This window comes from Mustela lutreola, chromosome 2 (genome assembly GCF_030435805.1).
Source record: "Mustela lutreola isolate mMusLut2 chromosome 2, mMusLut2.pri, whole genome shotgun sequence".
NCBI classification, from domain to species: Eukaryota; Metazoa; Chordata; class Mammalia; order Carnivora; family Mustelidae; genus Mustela; species Mustela lutreola.
The window spans coordinates 159347640-159370215 of NC_081291.1; the positions used below are offsets into that span (position 1 = coordinate 159347640).

General features: G+C 43.8%; 1 protein-coding gene across 1 annotated transcript in view; it reads right to left on the reverse strand.

Annotated features, from left to right (window-relative positions):
- The window catches only part of ARHGAP31 (Rho GTPase activating protein 31), a 111185-nt gene extending 105855 nt beyond the window's left edge, over window positions 1-5330 (reverse strand). The window contains exon 1 of the mRNA XM_059164000.1: window positions 5191-5330. Coding sequence (XP_059019983.1) covers window positions 5191-5290 — 100 coding nt within the window. The 5' untranslated portion in view covers window positions 5291-5330. The remainder of the gene's footprint in view (window positions 1-5190) is intronic.
- Between the last annotated feature and the right edge of the window lie 17246 nt (window positions 5331-22576).

Sequence of the window (22576 nt, forward strand, 5' to 3'; positions counted from 1 at the left end):
CTGTGAGGTTGTTGTTCTGTCCCCACAAGCTCAACCTCCAGGACCTGATTTCTCTTTCAGTTCCCTTTCGTTACAGGAGCGGCGGGGCACCTTTCTCAGAGCTTTCTGAGGGCCCTTTGGACTCAGGTTGACATGTTGCTCTTCCACACTATGCCCCAAGGGTCTACTCTCCCATGGCTCTGGGAAATCCCTGCAGGAAATGGCCTCTTCATTCAATAGGGCAATCAGTCTGCCTCCAGTCTCCCTTTGTGACTGACAACCCAACTGACCCTATCATTTACATCTCATTGGAGCCCTTGCTCATTCAGTCACGGATGGCAGGTCATTATACTAGGGCAAGTCCAGGATTTTATGACAATAATAGCTATATTCATAGCTTTCCATATGCATGTCCTCTGCCAAGTGCTCTGCCTGTATGAACTCGGTTATCCTCATATCAGTCCTCTTATCACCATTTCACAAATGAGGAAACTGAGGCCCAGGGGGGTAAGTAACTTATACCAGGCAAAGTTGGAATTCAATGCCGGACAGTAAGCTTCCAGAACTCCTAATGGGAGTACCCTGCAGAGGCACCCGACGTGGGAGGTCAGGGAAGGTTTCCAGAAGGAGCTGAGACCTAAAGAACGAAGAATGAGGTAGGAAGGGTTTGACAAGGATGTGCCCGCTGAGATGCTGGGGAAGAAAGGCCTAAGCCAAAGAGCGTACCTTTTGTGGTTCTCCAGGCAGTATTAAATCCTGCCTTGAACAGAAAGACTTTGTTCCCATTTATGTTTGGGTATCTTATCTATTTGATCGTAGATAGTAGCTTTCACAGCTCCTCCTTTAGTTATGACAGGTAATCTCAGAGCTTCATTGAGTTACTGGTTTCTGAAAGTTTGTTCACATCTCCTAGACTGTATATTTCTCGAGTCTGGGGTGCATGTTTCTCTCCCATGGTACCTCCCCTATGCCTCATTTGTTAAATATACCAATAAACAGAGAGAATTATTTAGCCTCAGAAATTTTATATATATATATATATTTTTTTTCTTCCTTTTCAATCTGATAAAAACTAGAAAAAAAAGCCTCAGTCATAAAAAGGCTCACAATTCTTATCAAACATTCAGAGGATACATTCTGAATAGTTAAGATTCTTTATCCAGGAAGAAAATGGCCCATAAAACCCTACACTGCCAGCAGTGGTTCCCAACTCTGCCTGCGCAATGGAATCATTTAGGAAGCTTTTAAAACATACTCATGCCTGCCTGGACAACAAGACATTCTGATTTAATTCTTCTGAGATGGGACTTGGGCAAACCCTCACATTGCCTTTTTTTTTTTTTTTTTTTAGCTCCTCAGGTGCTTCGAATGTGCCACCATCATGGCAAACCACTGGGTCAGACAATATCATCTTTTCCCAGAGATCAAATAAAATGACAGAGTTGCTCAGAAGGGTGAGAATGTCCTCAGCCATGGGGTACCTGGGTGGCTCAGTGGGTTAAAGCCTCTGCCTTCGGCTCAGGTCATGATCCCAGGGTCTTGGGATCAAGCCCCACATCGGGCTCTCTGCTCAATGGGGAGCCTGTTTTTCCCCCTTTCTCTCTGCCTCCCTCTCTGTCTACTTGTGAGCTCTCTCTGTCAAATAAATAAATAAAATCTTAAAAAAAAAAAAAAAAAAAAAAAAAGAACGTCCTTCACCCTTCACAGAGGAGACAGTTGACGCAAATGGAGGCAGAAGACAGCTTTTCCGGTAACGTGCTCTTACTGGTCCCTGGTCTCCCGGCCTCAGAATTTCCAAGCCATGTGGGAAGAGCCCAGGTGCTGGGCTGAGGATGGAGAAGGTAAGGAATGCTGGTGGACGTGCTCCGGCCTCACAGTGCCTCACCAGCAGCCTTCCAACTGCAGGTGACAAAATGATGGGGTTTTCATTACATTGTTGCAAGCAAAAGGCCTTCACGTTCACCGGTCAAAAAAGAAGATCCCCCCAAACTGTACTATTTTCAGCATACCAGTGAGGGAGGGATGCTCTTCTGCCTCTAATCCGGCCAGGAAGATAATGCTATCTGGTTCCCAGGGGAGAGCTGAGGGTTGGCATGGCAGTCATTGTGCTGGCCAAGTTGGCCACCAGCAACTTTGAGCCATGCTTGAGTGTTCTCACCAGGCAGCAGGAGAGTGGTCAAAGAAGCAGGGGGAAACTGACCCTTCACATCAGGCCTGTGTGCAGCTGGCACGATCAACAGCAGGGTCTGAACTTGGCATCAGTGTGAATGCCCAGAGAAAACGCATACACGATGTGTGTGTGTGTGTGTGTTTCTATAAGGAAGGGCTTCTGGTTTTCATCAGCTTCCTAAAGATTAAAGCTGAAGCTTGGCCCTTGGAAGCTTCTGCTCTGAGCTGGACACCTATTCGTCACCCACACACCCTCTGCTAGCAGATTTATCTGGCTGAAGGTAGCAGGGCTGGCCAGAGCAAATGACTGAAGTGGATGGCATTCATCTTTTATGCTCGGCCTCAGGGTGTAGCTTCCCCATTTGCAGATGGCCTGAATACAGCGAATTGTCACCAGCTTTGTCTTCTATCCCAGCTTCCCTCCCTGGCCCAGCATAAGTACTCTCTTGGCTTTCCTACATCTCTGTCCTTCCCTTCTGCCCTTGCGCTTCCAAACCTGGATCCATTTCTCTCTGTCTCTATGCAGGATCATTCCATTACCCTGGACTCCACACTTCAATACTCATGTCCATCTTGTGAGGCCCTCCCCAGCCTTCTGGTTTCTTTACCACGCTGACTTGTCACCCTCAGGATTCTGGATTGAACTTCCAGGGTGGTGGGCAGAGGGGCAGTGCCCAGGTCAGCTTTTCCTCCCTGGAAGCAGAGGCCAGACCTTGTCTACTAACCAATACAAGCTTCAGAAAGTCTGTGAGGAAAACACACTGTCTGAGAAAAAACCATTAGCGTTTTGCCTACTGATGCTATACTGCAGGAAAAATAAGAGGCAACCACATAATGAGTTTTAAATGTGGCAAAAAAAAAAAAATCCTAATCACTCTCATTTATATAAGCTGTTTATTATGCACACCTAATTCTCATGTGGCACAAGAATGGTGTCTAGATCATTAAGTGGGTCAGTTTCCTTTTGTTTCAAAGCTAAACTGTATTCAGGTACGTCAGACTTGAAAGTTTGCTGATCCTGTGACAGGGCTGTCTGCTTTCAATTTAGGAAAAAAAAAAATCATTAGAGGAAAACGTTGGCCTAGATGAGAAAGCTAGGGAAGAAAGAGGAGCCTGGTAGGCCAGGTTCCTCGGCAACCTCCGTGATTTACTGTATGACCTTAGGCAGGTCAAGTTACCTGTCTGGGCTTCCTTGCCTCTCCTGCCCCCCACTTCACCACGGCTGGGAATACTGGGTACTGGTTTTCAATTATTTTTCTTTAAGCAGTAGCCCCTTTCCTTTTTTTTTTTTTTCCTTCCCCAAATGAAACCTGTATGGAAGCCCAAAATATAAAGCAGGTGAAACAAGAGATGCCAAAGGCTGCCTTTGAGGTGTCTTCACAGAATGCTGGGATTCCTGGCTCATCTTATGATTTATGACATTGTAAGAATGGGGTGGGACCAGCAAGCATCCCCATGCAACTCTCATGCTTGAAGGTGGCCCAAAATAACACCCACATGGTGGGCAGAGGCATCACAGGAGCATTTGTAGTGAGCCTGGACTTAAACTTGAAGTTCCTCAAGAAAACAGGTGGAGGGAAACATTTCCTTCTGAACTTCTGAGGGTAGTGGTTAAGATGCACCCTTGGAGTTCTATCACATTCAGAAAAGTTTAGTCCAATTTTATTTCAAATTGCCCTCTCCCGGATTATTGGAGAGGATGAAATGAGTTGACTTATTCTTGGTTTTAAAAGAGGCAGTTCTGAAACCTGTGGTCCCCCGAGCTCTGAGATACTAAGCCATTTGTCCTAATGGAACAGCACACACTGGAGTCTAGAATGCCACAGGAATATCACACCACTGCAAATTACTAGGTGGTACTGAGTCTTAAAAAAAAAAAAAAAAAAAAAAAAACGGAACTGAAACAAAATCTTTGCCCTGTTTTTGAGATGCACACTTGATACGAGCTAATCAAATCGCTTTTGAGATGATTTTCCTGGAGGCAGAATTATTCTGCACAGTTAAACAGCCCTCCAGTTTCCTCCTTTGTTATAGCTCTCTATGTGTAAATACAAGGCCTATATAGTGAACTGTTTTCTCTCTCACTTAAGTTTCTGAAGACAAGGCCTTTTTGTCACGGTATGCACAAGACCAGTCAACCTTACAAAAGGAGTCATTTTCTGCTCAATTTCCTCAACTTACCTATGATTAAAAACTTCTAACCCCAAATGCTGTTATTGTACTCTAGATTGTTTTCTTTCCCTCTGCCCCAACAAATGTTTAAATTGTCTCTACTCTGCAGGATTCCCCCCACCTTTTTTTTTTTTTTTTTTTTTTAATGCAGTCTGACCTTGAAAACGGAGAAGCTGGCTCTCCTTTTCTTTTATATGCTCTAAACTATTTTAAAATCCGGGCCCTCTGACCTTTTTACAACACTCTTCTTGTCTGACACACCAAATGCTAATCTGAAAGCCAAGAGGAGGTAAAGGGTCTGGGGGGTTGGGAAGGGGAGGGAGGGAGGTACTATATATCTGGCATCCGTTCAGAAATTCAGAAAATGTTTGTGCAACCACTCCCCCAGCCAGGATCCACCGCACCCCCTGCCTTCCAGCACATTAATAAAAAAAGATGCGAGCAGATGAAATTGGAGAGCCCGAGAAGGACACCCAAGGCGGTCGTAATTATGTACCCGGAGAAACTCAGTGATCACCATCCCAGAAGTCCGGCCCGCATCCCTCCCCTCCGACATCCACACGTCGCGATCAGGACCCCTGGAGCTCCCACCCCCCAGCCCGCAGAGATAGCGGGTTAAACGTGAAGCAGCACCGCCCATTAACGGCTGGTGTGCGACCAGCGGAAGGACCGCCACAACTTCTGCACGTCGGGGCGGCAGCGCCGTGCACCTTCGGAATCATACGTGTCTTTCAAAAGAAAAAAAAAGTTCACTGCGCCCACAGGTCTGGACTACATTAACTCGTGAACCGAATCTAACACACCCCAGCAGAGTCCATCTCGCCCTCAAACAAAAAGAAAAGGTGGGGGTGGGGGGCGAAGGCACTTTACCATCCTGTCCGGAGCTTTCCAGATACTCGGTCAGGTCACAGCCGAAGGCACTGGCGGCTCCCTTTCGTTTCAGCTTCTGCTTGGCACCCTTGTTCTTCATGAGTTAGTCCCAAAGAGGTTGCCCCTCCGTCTCCCCCTGCCCTGTGCGTGGCACCGCGCCTATGCCGGTCTCCCGGGTCAGATCACGGGCTGCGGCGCGGCACTGAGGGGCCGCATGGGCGCGAGAACGAAGAGCGGCCCGGGGCAGCGCGCATGGAGCCCGCGGGGCGCTGAGCCCGGCGCGGCCGCGGAGCCTGGAGTCCACGGCGCGCTCCTCCAGGGCCGCGGGGCGGGAGGCCGGGCGGAGCTGGCGGCCGCGGGCCGGCCGGCGGGAGTGTCACTTCCTCACTCGGAGTCCCGGGGACTTCCACGGGCTCCTGCGGTGTCTTCGGGTGTTTTCCTCCGCCTCGGAAGGAGGGCGAGCTCTCCTCTCCGCCTCTGCAGATGCCCTGGAGAGGACGAGCGCGCGGCGAGCGGGCAGCAGCCGGAGGGCGAGCAGACAGCCCGGGGGCTGCGTGGCTCCTCTGCCCTGCGCCCGCTGTCTTGCCTTCAGACGGCTTCGGGAACGCGAAAAACCAGCATCCTGTCTCTCTCGCCCGCCCTCACGCCTTCCTTTTTTTCCTGTCTTACAAATCCTAGGATCATCCAGCTCAGGAAATGCTGGAAGGAAGTTAGCTAGGGAGGGGGGCGGAGGGTGGAAATTTTTGGCAGCTCCGCGCTGCGTGTATATGGGGCCGGAGGAAGTAGGTGGGTGGGTTGAGGAGTGCAGGGTGGGGGGGGGGGGGCGGGGAGGACGCGCTCCGCCGAGAGCTGGTCGGCGGCTCTGGAGATAACTGGGCAGCTCGGGAGGAAACCGCCGCGCTCCCAGGAGGACCCGCAGCCCCAGCCGCCGGCTTCCTGCCCCACCGCGGCTCCTGCAGGAGGGCGGGAGGCGGCGCGCTGGCCTTCGGGACGCAGGGTGCTAGGTGGAACTGTAAAAAAGTCCTGCCTTGTTTTGATCCTCGTTGTCACCATCTCTTTGACACTTTCTATTTTGGTGCCTGCGTTCTCCTACACAAACACTCGAAGTAGTGACAGAGACAAAGACAGGGAGTCCGGCGGAGAAACCCGATGGCGAGCGGTTTTCCGCCAGCCACTCGCATCCTCCTCTCCAGCGCCCAGGTACCCCCAACCCCGTTAGCTCCCCTCCGACGCTGAGGGAAGACTGGAGGCTGCCGCCTTGTAACCGCTGCCCAAGAAATCAGATCTCTGGTTACAGATTTACACACACACACACACACACACACACACACACACTCCACCGCACACACGCATTATTGCAAGTTTGCCAAGTGGAAGTGATTTGCGGGGTATCCAGGATTTAAGGTGACTGATATTCGAGCATAATGGGGAGAAAGTAGTCTCCCAGGCCGTTTGATAATTTGTCTCCAGTTTTCAGGAGGACGTGATTTTTTTTCTTTTCCAGTTAGATCTGAAATTCCTTGACTTCTGTGTACTCAGCACACAGTAAGCACTCAAATTCTTGTGACTTAACCATTTGAAGATTAAACTTCCTGTATAAATTCAAATCCATATATAGACATTCATACAGTTCAGAATGCTGACAGAAACTTTATAGTAGTTACTGAATCCCTTTACAGTCCCTTAATTCCCTACGTATCACATTGACAGTGAACTTTGACCCTTAACCTTTTGTCTTTGCCAGAGGTCACAAGTGACAGCCTGCCTTCGGAATCTGGCCCCCAGATGTGTTTGGTCTGGCATATACAACGCTTTAAATTTTTTAAAATTACATGCCAACTTTAAAGGGTTAAGAGATTTCACTTAAGAGATCTGAGTTTCTAGCTCCTCTTGCAAAAATGGGAGATCTGGTAACAGGGAAAGTGCAATCCCACATGGCAAGGATTGCTGATGCCCGCTGTGACAGCTCCCTTTCAGGTTTGCAGCTCCCCCCACCTGTATTCCCCACCTTTGCACCTGCCTGACTTCTGGAGCCACTGGAGTTCCAAACCCAAGCTCTGTGTATGGGGTCTCCTTCCTTGCATTTTCCATCCATCTCTCAGTGACACTAGCATAGCCACCGTCATCTTGGCTAGACATCTTCAAGTAACCACTGACTCATTTCTTTCCTCCCAACCCCACCTCCAGGCTAGTCCTGCCTGGACTGATGAGTCCTTCAAAATGCCTCTCCTCTGGGTTTCTTTTTTTCCTCGCCCCTTCAGTAAGGATTGTTCACTCCTCAGTTATTAGAAAAACTCATAGTGGGATTTGCTGAGTCCAGGCTCTGCCTACTTCTTCCATCATATGTACTAAAGGCTTGACAAACCTTCCTGAAGTATTGTTGTCATATGCCTGCTTTGTTCAAAACCAGTCAATGACTCCCTGTTTTCTAGTGCCAGGACAACAATTTCTAAGCATTAGAGAATCTCTGGTAGAGTATTCAGTGTGATGGCTTGTTCCTCCCTTTATAGAGAAGCATTTCCATATGAGACAATAATTATTACTATTAACATTTGTTTAGGAGTTTACTTTAGTGAGCACTTTCATAACCACTCATTTCATCTATCCTACAGTGGACTTCAGCAAAGAAGGGAGGCTGAAGGGGGTGATTTTTCCTGGGTCCAGGCTCCCAGAAGACAAAATATGGATAAATTGTCAAGTTTAAATTACCTTTTTCAATCCTTGAAAACAGTCTTTTAACTTTTGATTTTGAAGTAATTTCAGCTTATACAAAATCTGCAAATAATAGTCAAAGAATTCCCATTTACCCCTCACTCCGCTTTCACAAATATTAATATCTGCTATAATCAGAGCACAATTATCAAAATTAGGTAATTATATTGATACCATAATATTAACTAACCAACAGCCCTTATTCAATTATCAATGAATTTTTAATTACATGTAATTTTTGTTAAATGTAATTTTTCTCATGATAAAGCCCACCGGTAGTTTACAAATAATTCTCATACACTTCATAGTATAACGTTAGCAATGTATCAGATCCCCTTAATCACCAACAAACACAGAAGTGTAGGTTGTCGCAAAACAGAGTTGCCTAGGTGAACCAGGAAAGCTGGTGACCTTGACACAGTCCTAAAATTCTTCTGTGCTTTCCTGAGGATTCCCCAGGGGGACACCACAATCCTAAATGTTTCATCCTGTAATAGCCTGAGACCTTTTCGTCCCTGATTCGTGACAAGTCATGTAAAGTTGGGTTCAAGTTGTTTAGTGTTGAGGGTTGAGGTAGAACTGAGTACTGGGCAAGGCGTCCATTATGCCTGGGCTGATTAAACGAACATTTGATATACGTTCATGGGGGTTCTTTGTCTTTATTTGATAATTCCCAATAATCTACTCTTATGGTCAGAAGAACTCACAATTTAGCAAGCCAGGTAATGAAGCCACATGGTAACGGCAAGACTCAGGAAGCCAGAAAACTGTCCCCCTCTCCATTTGTCCCTGTTCCTTTCATTGCTGAGTATGCCTTGTGAGAGATGCAAACTGAAGCTAGCCCTTCTTCTGGACACTCTATTTTTCTTTCTCTTTCCTTCCTCGGCTTATCTCTTCCTCTTCTCATTTTTCTTTCTCCTTGCTTACCCGAAGATGTGTAGCTTTTTCTGGGTCTGCTGAAGAAAATCAGATTTGGGTTTCAAAGGGCTTATCTGTTGGGCTGGGGATTTCCTAGAAAGTAGGATTATATGGAGATTGTGTAGGAATGTTAATAGGAGAACGAATTAAGCTGTTTGCTGGTAATAAATGATCCCTTCAGTAGATTATCATGAGACAAAAAGCCCTTCACTCATATGGAGTTCCCACCATAGAGTTTTGTTGTTACCCATGATTTATCTTATCTGCAACTAAGACTGGTGCCTATCAAAGTGTGCCATCTGCATCCTTCACTCACCAATGTTGGTAGTAATTTTCTCTGCTGTAAATAAATTAGATACAGAAGACAGAGAGTGGGTATTGGGAGATTTTAGTGTCACGTTTGAGGCAACCTTTTGTTTTACTTGGCCATAAACTAGAATCAGCAATCAGCAATTTTACTTATTTTTTTCATGATTTATTTATTTCAGAGAGAGAGAGAACAGGCATGCAGAAGTTGGGGGAAGGGGCACAGGGAGAAGGAGAAAAGTCCTCAAGCAGACTTCCTGCTGAGCCCGATGAAGACCAGGGGCTCAATCCCAGGACCCTGAGATGAAGACCTGAGCCGACAACAAGAGTTAATATTATGGTATCAACATAAATTTTCTAATTTTCTCTTCTCCTTTTTTATTCTCTGTTCTCAGCTTAAAAATGCTGGCCTTTTCTCTGGTGGCTGGGTGTTAGGAGCTGAATTGTGCATCCCCTGCCAGATTCATATATTAAAGCCCTAACCTCCAGTGCTTCAGAATCTGACTTTTATGTGGAGATACGGCCTTTAAAAAGATGATTCCGTTAAAACGAGGCTTTTAGAGTAGGTTCTCATCCACTCTGACCAGTATCCTTGGGAGACGGGGAGATGAAGTTGCAGAGAGACATCAGGGACGTAAAACTCAGAGAAAAGACCATGTAAGGACATCATGAGAGGGCGGCCATCATTAAGGCAAGAAGAGAAGCCTCCGGAGAAACCGAACCTGTGACAATTCCATCCTGGACTTCTAGCCTCTAAAACTGTGAGAAAATAAACATCTGTTGTTTCAGCCTCCCGGGCTGTGGTAGTCAGTTACGGCAGCCCTAGCAGACTAATAGATGGAGTGAGGCTCTTCTATGGAAGGGCCTTGTGCCCATCCTGGGCCTGGATGCCAGTGCCCTGAGGGTCTTAAGCTAATAGAGGATTAGGATGGCCAGAGCAAAAGGACTTCTAGAAAGTTATATATCCCAAGTTCTATTACTGCATTTCTCTGTGCCATGAGTTCCCAGATCTAGGTTATGCTGCTAATTGTGGCCTGTAAGTGGTCAAATGAGGAAGAATAAGCACCCCTAGTAGGGTTGGAGGAGGTCCACAATACCAGTCTTGAATCAAACAGAGCAGAGTGGAAGAGAGGCCCACATGATGGCAGGGACGGAACAGGAGCCGGAATCAGTCTCTCAGTCCTAGAAGCAGGGGCAGCTGGCTAGCAGTGCATCCTGGATCACGCCAGCTGAGCTCCCATTGCTCCACCGCCTCTCTGCTTCTAAGTGGGCTCCCAAGAGCAAGCCATTGCAGTGAGAAGAGCAGAGGAGGGGATCCTTACATGTTCCTACTCCTAGCTCAAAAGTTGAAGAGCAGACTTAGTTATGACTTATGATATTCTCTCTCTCTCTCTCTGAAGCATTGTCTGTATTTTAGTTCCCTTTCAGTTCCTAGAATTTAACAACTGCATTACTTAGGCAGAGAAAAAAGCATGGGGAAACCCTGCTTTATGGCCATAGTTCCGCAGCTGAGAATGTGGTTCAGTGGCTTCATCAACTAGGCATTTCGGGATAGAAAGGGCAAAAATTGAGGGAATAGTGAAAAAGAAAAAGACTCAGTTATAAAAAAAATTATAAAGTCTTACTTATTATAATAAAATTGCATTGATCGGTGGGTGGGGGAATGGGGTAACTGGGTGATGGGCATTAAGAAGGGCACCTGATGGGATGAGCACTGGGTGTTAAATGCAACTGATGAATCATTGAACACTACGTCTGAAACTAATGATGTACTCTAAGTTGGCTAATTGAATTTTTTAAAAGATTTTATTTATTTATTTGAGAAATAGAGATCACAAATAGGCAGAGCAGCAGGCAGAGAGAGAGAGTGGGAAGCAGGCTCCCTGCTGAGTAGAGTGCCCAATGTGGGGCTCGATCCCAGGACCCTGAGATCATGACCTGAGCTGAAGGCAGAGGCCTAACCCACTGAGCCACCCAGGTACCCCTGGCTAATTGAATTTAAATAAAAGCAATTGCATTGATCAGTACCCCTCCTTACTACTTAAGAACCTCAACTTTTATTTAAAAGAGTAAATATAGGAGAGGGTAGAGTCTAAGATGACCCCAAGTTTGTAGAATCAGCGGCTGGTGGTTCAGTAGGTTGAACATCTGACTCTTGGTTTCCAAGTTGTGATGGCAGGGTTGTGAGATCAAGCCCAGCATCGGGCTCTGCACTCAGTGAGGAGTCTGTTTGGAACCCTCTCTCTCCCTCTGCCCCTCCCTTGCTTGTGCCTGTGTTCTCTCTCTCTCTCTAAAAAATCCTTAAAGAAATACGGGCCGGTGAGGGTAAAAATTATTTTTTGCAGGAAGATAAAACTTCTTTATATATTAGGGGCTCCACTGTAACCAAACTAAGGTTAGTTCACTCTGTGGTGAGTTGCAGATAGAAACTATGTCAAGACGCCTGGGTGGCTCTGTTGGTTAAGTGTCTGACTCTGGATTTCAGCTCAGGTCATGATCTCAGGGTCACGGATCGCCTGAGTCGGCTCTGCGCTGGGGGTGGAGGCTGCTTAAGATTCTTTCTCTTCCACCCCCTCTGCCCTTTCCCCCACCCTGCTTGCATACTTGCATGTTCTCGCACGCTCTCTCTCTCAAAAGAAAGAAAGATAGATAGAAAGAAAGGAAAGAAGGAAGGAAAGAAAACTACAGCAGATGAGTTTTTGCACAAAGGAAACTTTATTTGCAGGAAATAGGGAAATCATGGGGAGTAACTTCCAAAGCCATGAATCCCCAGCAAGGGTGAATGGTTCCTTTTATTTAGGGTTAGGATGACTATTCAGATAGGAAGGAAAGCCTTGTCATCATATGTAGAGGCGGGCATAAGCTGGCACATGACCCCGAAGGAATCATGCCTCTGCATAAATTGTATGTAATGTAAACAAGGTTGGCGCTCCTGCCTGAGTGGAGATTTTACTATTAGGATGACGTAAAGGTAATTTTCAGTCTTTGGGTCCATCTGGGCAAGTGTGAGTCGGGGTTAAATTCATACTGGTTTGGGTAGTCTGGGCCAGCAGGAGCTCGTTGTCTGAGCAGTCTTTATTGCTTGAGGAGAAGTTTCGTTTTCCATCACAGGATGTTATGCCCATTGGGTCTTTTGCCCGAGTTAAGAGATAAGCTGGAAAGAAGAGCTTAAGAAAAAATGCGGGACAAAAGTCAGTGAGTCCAAGCAGGTAGGCAGTAAAGGTCAGGTCTTGGGGTCCAGCCGGTGAGAGTACCAGAACTTTCAGGAAGCAATACCCTTTGTGTAAAATGCAGGACTGGGTAGGAGTGAAGAGGTTAGGCCTAGAAATTAGATGAGACCTCTGAACACACTATTTGAAATGATTTGAGAAAGAAGTCTTTTCCTATGAGTATTTTAGTTAGGCTCTAATTTCTTTGCATTGAATATTGTTCCAACACAAGAGGTTTGGGAATCTTTTGTGTTTTCCTGAGTGTTTTGAAAACTGTAAGGTCATTTTGACCCATGATATACAGCGCTACATGAGTCTTTAGTATTTCAGACACAATGAGCAAAGCAGGCAGCACAAGACAGCCTTGTCCCACTCCACCAAGGGCACGGGGCACTGCCAGACAGCAGCAGGAAGCATCCTGCCTAGTCTCATGTGGCGAGACTTCACAAGGCCGGAGGGAGAGCCAAGTGCCGTGGGCTGAATCAGTAGTAGACAGACATTTGAATCTGCCCGGGGTCTGGCCTTAACCTCTGAGACTGAATGTGGATCTCTTTGGCTGGGGGCCCCTGTCTGGTGGCCCAGAGGGAAGGATGTGAGAGGCTGTTCTGGTAAGCAGCAACCCCACAGGCCTGGCTGGGTCTGTCCTGAGGGTCTCACAGAGGTTCTGGGGTCCCTCTCAGCAGTTGGGGTTGGGATCATTTCTCCCACCCCACACTCTGTGTCTTTGGAGTTTGAAAGCTAAACAGAGACTTGGGCGGGAAAACCTGGACCCTTCAGAGAATTCGGGAGTCCTCGGATAGGGGATGACTTGGCTACTTGACCAATTTTAATTATGTTGGTGTTTGTTTTTTTCTGTTGCCCCTTATTCTGCCTCTGCTTCCTAATTTTACTCTGTTCCGCACCCCTTTGGGCATGGTGCCTTCTCTCTGGCTGGGAGAAAGACGATAAAAGGAGCAAAGGGTTGTGAGCTCCAGCTGTCCCCCCTCGGGGTCTCTGAATACTGGAGCTGGTGATGTTCTGAGGTGGGTGGGGATCTGTCCCCGCCCCGTTCATTGTGTTCCAGAGTTTCCTGTGCATTGCCTGTAACCCTCTACCAATCTGCCAGGCGCCTTTTAACACAAAAGGGAGGAGATGGGGGAAGGGAGTGCTGAGGAAAAACATCCCTATAAATAGCCCTCTTGAACAAAATTGTTTTCCCAATACACAGTTGTTGTGAAGCCTTGATGTGCCTTAATCTACCTCTCACTCTCCTCCCAGCTCATTCCAACCTTCCTCCACATGCCCCGTGTTGCTACTCCATCCTCTCTGAGAAGGAAATGCTGTGGAGGCACTGAATGAGAGCCTCAGACCCCCACAGGCCCCTCACCAGCTCTGGGCACATGGGCCGTGGGTTCAGGCTGACTCCATTCCTGCCTCTGCCGCTTCTTTACCCCATGGCCTTGGTTGGGCAAATCTCGTAACCACTCTGAGGCTCAGTTGCCCCATCTGTTAAATGGAGGCGAGGATAGCTTCCTGAAAGGGTTGTTGAGAGGATTCATTCAGGAAAGAGCCCACCACTTTGCCTGGGCATAGCTGAGTGCTCATACATAAACAGTGATTATTATTATCTTACTGAGCAATTCTTCCCTTGCCTTCATCATTATCCAATTTTTCGGGGTCTTTTCCTGTTTCCTATTACAAGGATGTCCCATGTAAAACACATTTATAAGACTTTAAATTTATTTTATTTTAATTATTTATTTTATCTTTCCTAGTTCCAACATGATTTGAGAGAATTTACCTTTGTTAGAAAAGTGGAAAAATTCTCAGGAACGGTAAAATCGTCTCTTGTCAGTTTTTCTAACAGGGAAGGTATATTGTGGTTTGTGGGCTCTTGGGGAAGTAGTTCTGATGGTGGCTCAGACTGTTAAATAACAAAAATTCAAACAAATAAATTGTAAAGCTCTACCTGGCTTTATTAAATGATTCATGGATCGGGAAGCATCCCCATCTAGCAAATAGAAAGGACCTCCTTCAAGTCGCCTAAAAGGAAAGGTTTTTAAAGGTAGAGAGGGAGCAGAAAAAAGGAAGTGATTAGCAAAGAGGCCATTGTTTTAGGCAGGGTTGCCCTCCTAAGGGGAATAGAAGGGGTCTATCAGTACATTTCCTAGTGCTGACCAGGAAGTTCTCCTGTTAACTGGTTAAAGGTTGCATTCCTTGGGGGTTGAAACTGCCATTAGCTGAGTTACTAAGTGTAGGTTTGCTGGCCTGGGTCCTTAACATACGGAGCTCCATTAAGGCCTTGTGGTTTTCTTTTTTGATCGGGTCGTCAGCCTCCTTGAAATGTGATCGAAATTTAAGGCATTGATGCACCCTCACTTATTGCTTCAGAGTTCTCCTAGCTTTTGCTGTTGTGTGTGTGGGTGTGTGTGTGCGCGCACAAGCACACACACACACACGCGCGCACACGTGCATGCACTCATGTCCCTCCCAGGTCATGACCTCGTTGCATCATTGCTGTGATGTTCACAGGTTATGACTTCTAGCTCACAAAGTTTAGGTCCATCACCCTCTCCATTCCTCTTCTGATGTTCCTGTCTTAGGGAGACCATTTGCTTGGATGTTAGCAGCTGCAAACATACATTTAAAGCTTTTGAGAGAATACAGTGCATCCAGGAAATTAACATGACTACTAAAAGCAGGGTAATTCCCAATGTCTGGAGTACATTTTGTAGTCATGGTCTCCAAGACCCAAACCAATCAAAATCAAAGAAGTAAAAGAAAGACCCTGCTGGAGTTTCTTTTTTAAGCCCAGTGGCTTGCTTGGCAATCTTATGTAATTGTGTTTGAACTTCCCCAGAAGTGTTCATTCAGGTGCAGCCGGTGGTGCTGGCCAGAGCACAGACGCCTCCTTGCTCAGCTAAAAGATAATCAGATGCTCTCCAATATCAAGAACAACTCTGGCCAGAAAAATCTAAGGATCTTTGTCGGGCAGCTAGTGTCTCAGCAATGGATTCTGCAATATCTGTAACTGTGAAGGAGAATTTCCTAACCCTATTCTCATTTATATTTATCCCTCACCAGGGAAATAGGGCCCTTCAGAAAGGGAGCAAATCCCGAAGCATGAATATGTCCTAGTAGGTCTTTTTTTTTTTTTTTTTTTTAAACAAGACAATGTAAAATCCAGAGGAGTTGACCCATGAGATGTCTTAATTTGCTTGTGACAATTGAGGGTCACAACAGAGGACTCACTGCCGAGTCTGGCCACCAGCAACGGGACATTCAGAGGCCAGAGGGGAACGATACCCAGCACAGACACAGACAAAACCCTGTCAGGGCACCTTCACTAGCGTGGTTCTGTTAGTGGAGGGAGAGAAGTTTTTGATGACAAACCCAACCGTATGAAAGGCAAACCTCACCCCCTTCAGCAACAGCCTGGAAAATGCAGATGATGGCATTATCTCTCCAGGGCAGGGTCAGAGTAAAAGAAAGAAGGGGAAGGAAGGGTTTCATGTTTAGTTAATATGAAGTTGATTCAGCATCTTGGGCAGAAGCACATTGACGTCAGCTACTTCTCTTCCTAGTCAGTTTGATTTGGAGATTTTCAAATCTTGTGTACTAGCAGAAGTTAGGGGGAGCCTTCTTCAGCTGTGAGGTGTATGGGCAAGTTCAAGTCCCTGAGGTTGGACTGCCATATGTTAGTAAAGAGGACCTAGTAGAGACCCTTCCAAGGAAATTCCAGAGCTGTCTTTGTTGGAGAGTTTCTAAATGCCAGCTCGTTCTATAAGCTTAAGGTGATCAGAAAATCTGTTTTCTAGATTACTTGTCAGATTCCTTTCCATGAATCTTGCTGATAAGGCACATTTGCAAAAGCATTTTAGAGGAAAGCAATAACTGTAAATGATAAGGACTTAAAAGTGGCCATGGCTAAAGATCTACTAGGAGTTTACTATAATGAAATTGACATGGAAATTTGGTTATTTCTATGACACACAACACTTTAAGTTAATCACATATTAGGAAATATCAGGTTTCTAGGAGTTTCATACAATTTCTAGAACACTTATTTTAACAACACAAATATAGTCAAAGAAGGTTTAGCATCATTTCTTTGGCAACATTTCCCGTGTAAGTTAACATACTACATAAGCCTATTTAGCTTACTATCTCTCATTTATGATGAAAACAAAACTTGGAAATGTTCCAGGGGCCCTCTGGATCTCCTCAGTTAGACTGTGGTCAAAAGACTTTGCTTTAGAATTTGATTTTTGGAAGTATGTCAAAATAGCAAAAGATCTGAACATTTGATTAAATAGGATCACAGATCGTTATGAAGCAATACCTAAATATCCATTTAATCTAAGTGACAATAAAAGATTTTATTTTATTTATTTTTCTTTAAGATTTTATTTATTTATTTGATAGAAAGAGATCACAAGCAGGATCCCAGCCAAGCAGAGAGCCCCATGCGGGGCCTGATCCCAGGACCCTGAGATCATGACCTGAGCCAAAGGCAGAAGCTTAACCCACTGAGCCACCCAGGCGCCCCACAATAAAAGATTTTAAAGGCAAATGCAGATGGTTATATATTTGTGAACAAAGTTTAATTCTTTTAATATTAAGACTCAATTTTCTTAAGTAATCAAAGACCTGATAAACATAAGAAATTATTTTGACAAAGCATAGAATCCTTGTTTTCTAAGCAGGTAACTTCAAAGGTAAAGAAAAACTATTGTTTACAATTTCTTTTTTTTTTTTTTAAAGATTTTATTTATTCATTTGACAGAGAGAGATCACAAGTAAGCAGAGAGGCAGGCAGAGAGAGAGGAAGGGAAGCAGGCTCCTTGCTGAGCAGAGAGCCCCATGCGGGACTTGATCCCAGGACCCTGAGATCATGACCTGAGCTGAAGGCAGCAGCTTAACCCACTGAGCCACCCAGGCGCCCCTGTTTACAATTTCTTATTAAGAGCAGATCAGTAGTTCAAGAAAACTCTGTCCTCTTATCAAAGAGAAAACAAAATTATAATTTTGCATCAGTGTACTTTTGATATTAAAACTCATGTACCTAACTAAATTTAGTTTAATCCTAAATTTTAATTTTTAATCTTAAATCTTAAACTTTTTTTTTTATGTTCAGATTTTGTCTTAAGTGTTCCCTCTTCAAACCGCCAGCTTCACTTTAGGACAAAATTACTTTCTTTTTACTCAACAAAAATGCATTTCCATTTCTCATACACTGAAAACACACATCTTACCTTTCTTGCATACAGAGATGTTTCTATCATTATTTCTAATAGCTTTAACCACATGAATTAATTAGAATTCTTAACCCTTAGAAACTAACTTCTAGTGGAAGCTAAGAAGTAAGAAATTGTGAACTGTTATACCAGCATTCTTTGGATAAATTTATGAATACATTTTATAATTTCTAGAAATGTGCTTCTTCATTATACATCTCTGAATAAAGCACAGAACATGTTTATCAACAGATAAAGATTTAACTTTAGTTTCTTTATAATAAGGAAACCAAAAGTAAATAATGTTCAATAATCAATATTTTCACTATATTATCTTTTTGGGAAATTATTTAGATACTTAATGAACTTAACTCATCCCTTAATAAAACTTAGATTTCAGGTTACCAGAAAGATTTGGGGGAAATTATTTAGAAAGTTTATCTAAAATCTTTTTATCTTATTTGTATCTGTTTAGTTTACTTGTTCTTATGTCTAGGTTACTCATAAAAACTTCATGACACATTAGACAAAGTCAACCATTATTCTAAGTTATTTTTTCTGGCAAATTTTCAACATAAATAATATGAACTTTTTATGACTTTCAGTAAATCCAGGCAGAATAAATGTTTTATATTTAAAGCTGATAACTCTAAAGACATGTCAATTGGAGTCAAACCAACAACCTTAAATTTGCTTTGATATGGAATATTTTTCCAGATCATGTAAACCTGAAGAACATTTGGATTAGTTTAGATCTTTCTGAAATTTTTAGAATGCCCAAACCTTCAAGTGCTTGCTTTCAAACCAACTACAAAGGCTGTTTTACAAATTAACTTTATCAATACCACGCAGAGATAGAAAAACATCTCCCCTTTATAACATACATACATTGTACCATGTATGTGTACACACACACACACACACTCACACACAAACAGATTTTTAAGATCTATATTTATCCCTGGAATTAATGTTAAGAGATTGTGGTACATATCAGACACAAGAGCCCATTTAGCAGTTTGTATTTTTTTTTAATTAATTAATTTATTTATTTGACAGAGAGAGAGATCACAAGTAGGCAGAGAGGCAGGCAGAGAGAGAGAGAGAGAGAGAGAGAGGGGAGGAAGCCAGGCTCCCTGCTGAGCAGAGAGCCCGATGCGGGACTCGATCCCAGGACCCTGAGATCATGACCCGAGCCGAAGGCAGCGGCTTAACCCACTGAGCCACCCAGGCGCCCCTAGCAGTTTGTATTTTTAAAAATTTCTATTTTTTCCCTTTTGTCTCAGATGATTGTGGGTTGCGTTTACATTTCAAAGACATAATAAGATATATAACTTTAGGAGACCAAGAAAGAGGGACACCTGGGGGCCTCAGTCAGTTAAGCAGCTGCCTTCTGCTCAGGTCATGATCTCAATGTCCTGGGATCAAGTCCGTCATCAGGCTCCTTGCTCAATCGGGAGTCTGCTTCTCCGTCTCCCTCTGCCTGTCACTCCCCCTGCTTGTGCTCTCTCTCTGACAAGTAAATAAATAAACAAAATCTTAAAAAAAAAAAAAAAAAAAAAGGAGACTGAGAAAGAATATAAATTACCCCACGAAGGACTTTGGTTTCTTTTCTTTCTTTTTTTTTTTTTTTTTAAAGATTTTATTTATTTATTCGACAGAGAGAGATCACAAGTAGGCAGAGAGGCAGGCAGAGAGAGAGAGGAGGAAGCAGGCTCTCTGCTCAGCAGGGAGCCTGATGCGGGACTCGATCCCAGGACCCTGAGATCATGACCTGAGCCGAAGGCAGCAGCTTAACCCACTGAGCCACCCAGGCGCCCAGGACTTTGGTTTCTTAAGGCCAATAATCTACAAGATGTTCTGGGTAAGTAGGGGAAATATGTGGATTGGTAAAAGATAGGTGAACTTTGAATGGCCTTTATGGTCATGTAAAGTCAATTCAGGGGACAGCTTAGAATGAGTATTCAAATAAAGGAGTGTAAAAAGGGACGCATAAAGAGTTACATCCATTTTACAGCTTTTTGTACTTGGTACCTCTTGTGTCTTTTACATTTGATCTTAGCCAAAAGGCTGAGAAGCGAGGCTCTTGTGTCTTTTACATTTTTATTCATCAGCTTTTTGCAGCAAAACTTTCAATGAAGCTATTTTGGAATTTCAAAATCTTTTGGAAGCTTCTGTTTGCTGATTAAAACAGGTATTTCATTCTACCTCCTTTGGGAACACTTGCTTTTAGTACCCTTCTTAAACATTCTTATCTAATTTCAACATTCCCCATAATGTTTAATGTTTGTTTAAAATTATAATTTTAGGTTGTTTTTAGTAGGATTTTGTCATTTTTGCAGATGATCTTCAACTTCCAGGACTTTAGTTCTTGGACAGAACATAAACAGGGGTGCTGGAGAGTGATAGGCTCAGTTCTTTGGATGTAAAGGAGCCCATTTCTTTTAGGTAGACTTTAGGATTTCTCAGAGCCAAACTAATACCTAGAAGAGGGACAAGCTGTAGGTTGGGAATTGTGGAATGTTTTATAGCATACCTCACTGCATGAGGTTTTCATGAGGTTTTCTTGCAGATCAACTCAACCTGTTTTCTGGCCAAATTATCCTATCATGGGAGTCTTTATGAGGTGGTAAGTACTCTAACAGGCTTTAAATGTTTGACCCTGGCCCACCAACTTTTGCTCCTTTCTGGTTTCTGAGATTCCGTTAGCAATACCTTTTATTTATACAAAACAAGACAAACAAACATATATTGGCAGTAACCAGGAGATGTTAGAGCACCCTGCCCACAGGAAGGCCCTCTGCATACCACTACTGATTCCCGTGGCATGTTGGGCTGCACAAGGGATGGATCCAGCAAACCCCAAGGCATGAGAACTGTAGCTGCCACCAACAGTTCCCAGCATGGAATCCAGGGATAGAGCTATGGAAGGTCTTGGGGTTTTCTACTTGGGGAATTGGGGTCTGAACGTCTGGCTTGGTTTCTGGCTGTCACTTCTGCCAGCTGCACTGGGCTCCAGGGAGAGCCATCTGCCAGCTTGAGCTGCCCTTCCCTGTAAAGGAAAGCCAATTAGATCTAAAGCTCAAAGGCAAATAGAGCAGAGCTCAACCAAGAGGAACTCACCAAAGGTCCTTGGGCTGGTGAGAAAGACAGCAAACTCAGACCTATCCACAGAAGGCCATACCTGTGTTTCCTGATCCTGAATGCTGCCAGGTGAGTTCACTCTGGATCCTGTTACTGCCACCAAATCGGGTAAGTCACAAAAATTCAAACATTAAAATGTAAAGATCTAATGGACTTTATTAAATGATTCATGGATCGGGAAGCATCCCCATCTAGCAAATAGAAAGGACCTCCTTCAAGTCGCCTAAAACGAAAGATTTTTAAAGGTAGAGGGAGAAAAAAAAAAAAAAAAAAAAGGAAGTGATTAGCAAAGAAGCCATTGTTTTAGGCAGGGTTGCCCTCATAAGGGGAATGGAAGGGGTCTATCAGTACATTTCCTAGTGCTGACCAGGAAGTTCCCATGTTGATTGGTTAAAGGTTGCATTCCTTGGGGGTTTGGAACTGCAGTTAGGTTGGGTATTAAGTCTTGGTTTACTAACTTGGGGCTTTAACTTAAGTGGCTCCATTATGGCCCTGCGAGGTGTTTTTTTTTTTTTTTTTTTTTTTTTTTTTAAACACACTTTTCTTGCATCTCTGATGTCCCCAGACCTGTTTTTATTTCTATCTTGGGAGCACGATATGCAAAAATTAGTTTGAGGACAGGAGTTATAATAGGTTACAGATATAAGTTATCCTCAGTATATAATTCTACTCCTAAAATTGTGAATATTTGGAAATTGGATAATGTATTTCTTTGTTTATTATGCATGTATTTATATATAATAAAATATAAATTATATATTTATATATATATATTTTATGAAGTCATGGGGGTTGTTGTTGGTGGGGAAATGTTACCAATTTGTAACAAAATTCACTTTTGAAAAATCTTATCTTTCTTTTTTTTTTTTTTTTAATTTTTTTTTTTATAAACATATATTTTTTATAAACATATATTTTTATCCCCAGGTCTGTGAATCACCAGGTTTACACACTTCACAGCACTCACCAAATCACATACCCTCCCCAATGTCCATAATCCCACCCCCTTCTCCCCAACCCCCTCCCCCCGGCAACCCTCAGTTTGTTTTGTGAGATTAAGAGTCACTTATGGTTTGTCTCCCTCCCAATCCCATCTTGTTTCATTTATTCTTCTACCCATTTAAGCCTCCATGTTGCATCACCACTTCCTCATATCAGGGAGATCATATGATAGTTGTCTTTCTCTGCTTGACTTATTTCGCTAAGCATGATACGCTCCAGTTCCATCCACGTTGTTGCAAATGGCAAGATTTCATTTCTTTTGATGGCTGCATAGTATTCCATTGTGTATATATACTACATCTTCTTGATCCATTCATCTGTTGATGGACATCTAGGTTCTTTCCATAGTTTGGCTATTGTGGACATTGCTGCTATAAACATTCGGGTGCATGTGTCCCTTTGGATCACTACATTTGTATCTTTAGGGTAAATACCCAATAGTGCAATTGCTGGGTCATAGGGCAGTTCTATTTTCAACATTGAAAAATCTTATCTTTCTTTCAGGGAACATTCTGCTTTATTCAATCCTTGATACACAAGTAGTTAATTCTCCATACTGATCTTAAAAGAAGCTAGTAGAATGTACACAAATCTCAACGTGTGCACTCTTTCAAAGATGTGTGTGTGTGTGTGTTTGTGTATCTACCTATCTATCATCTATCCATTTTATATTGATTGGATTGCATGGGAATCCTCTCTGATTCCATGGGACCTGATTATTTGTAGCAGTTACAGGTGTCTGCTCTAATTCTAGGTCTTTAGCAGAACTTCCTCAATTGGATATCTACTTAGGGATTAAAAAAAAAGATTTTATTTATTTATTTGACACAGAGAGAGAGAAAGAAAGAGAGAGAGATGACAAGTAGGCAGAGCAGCAGG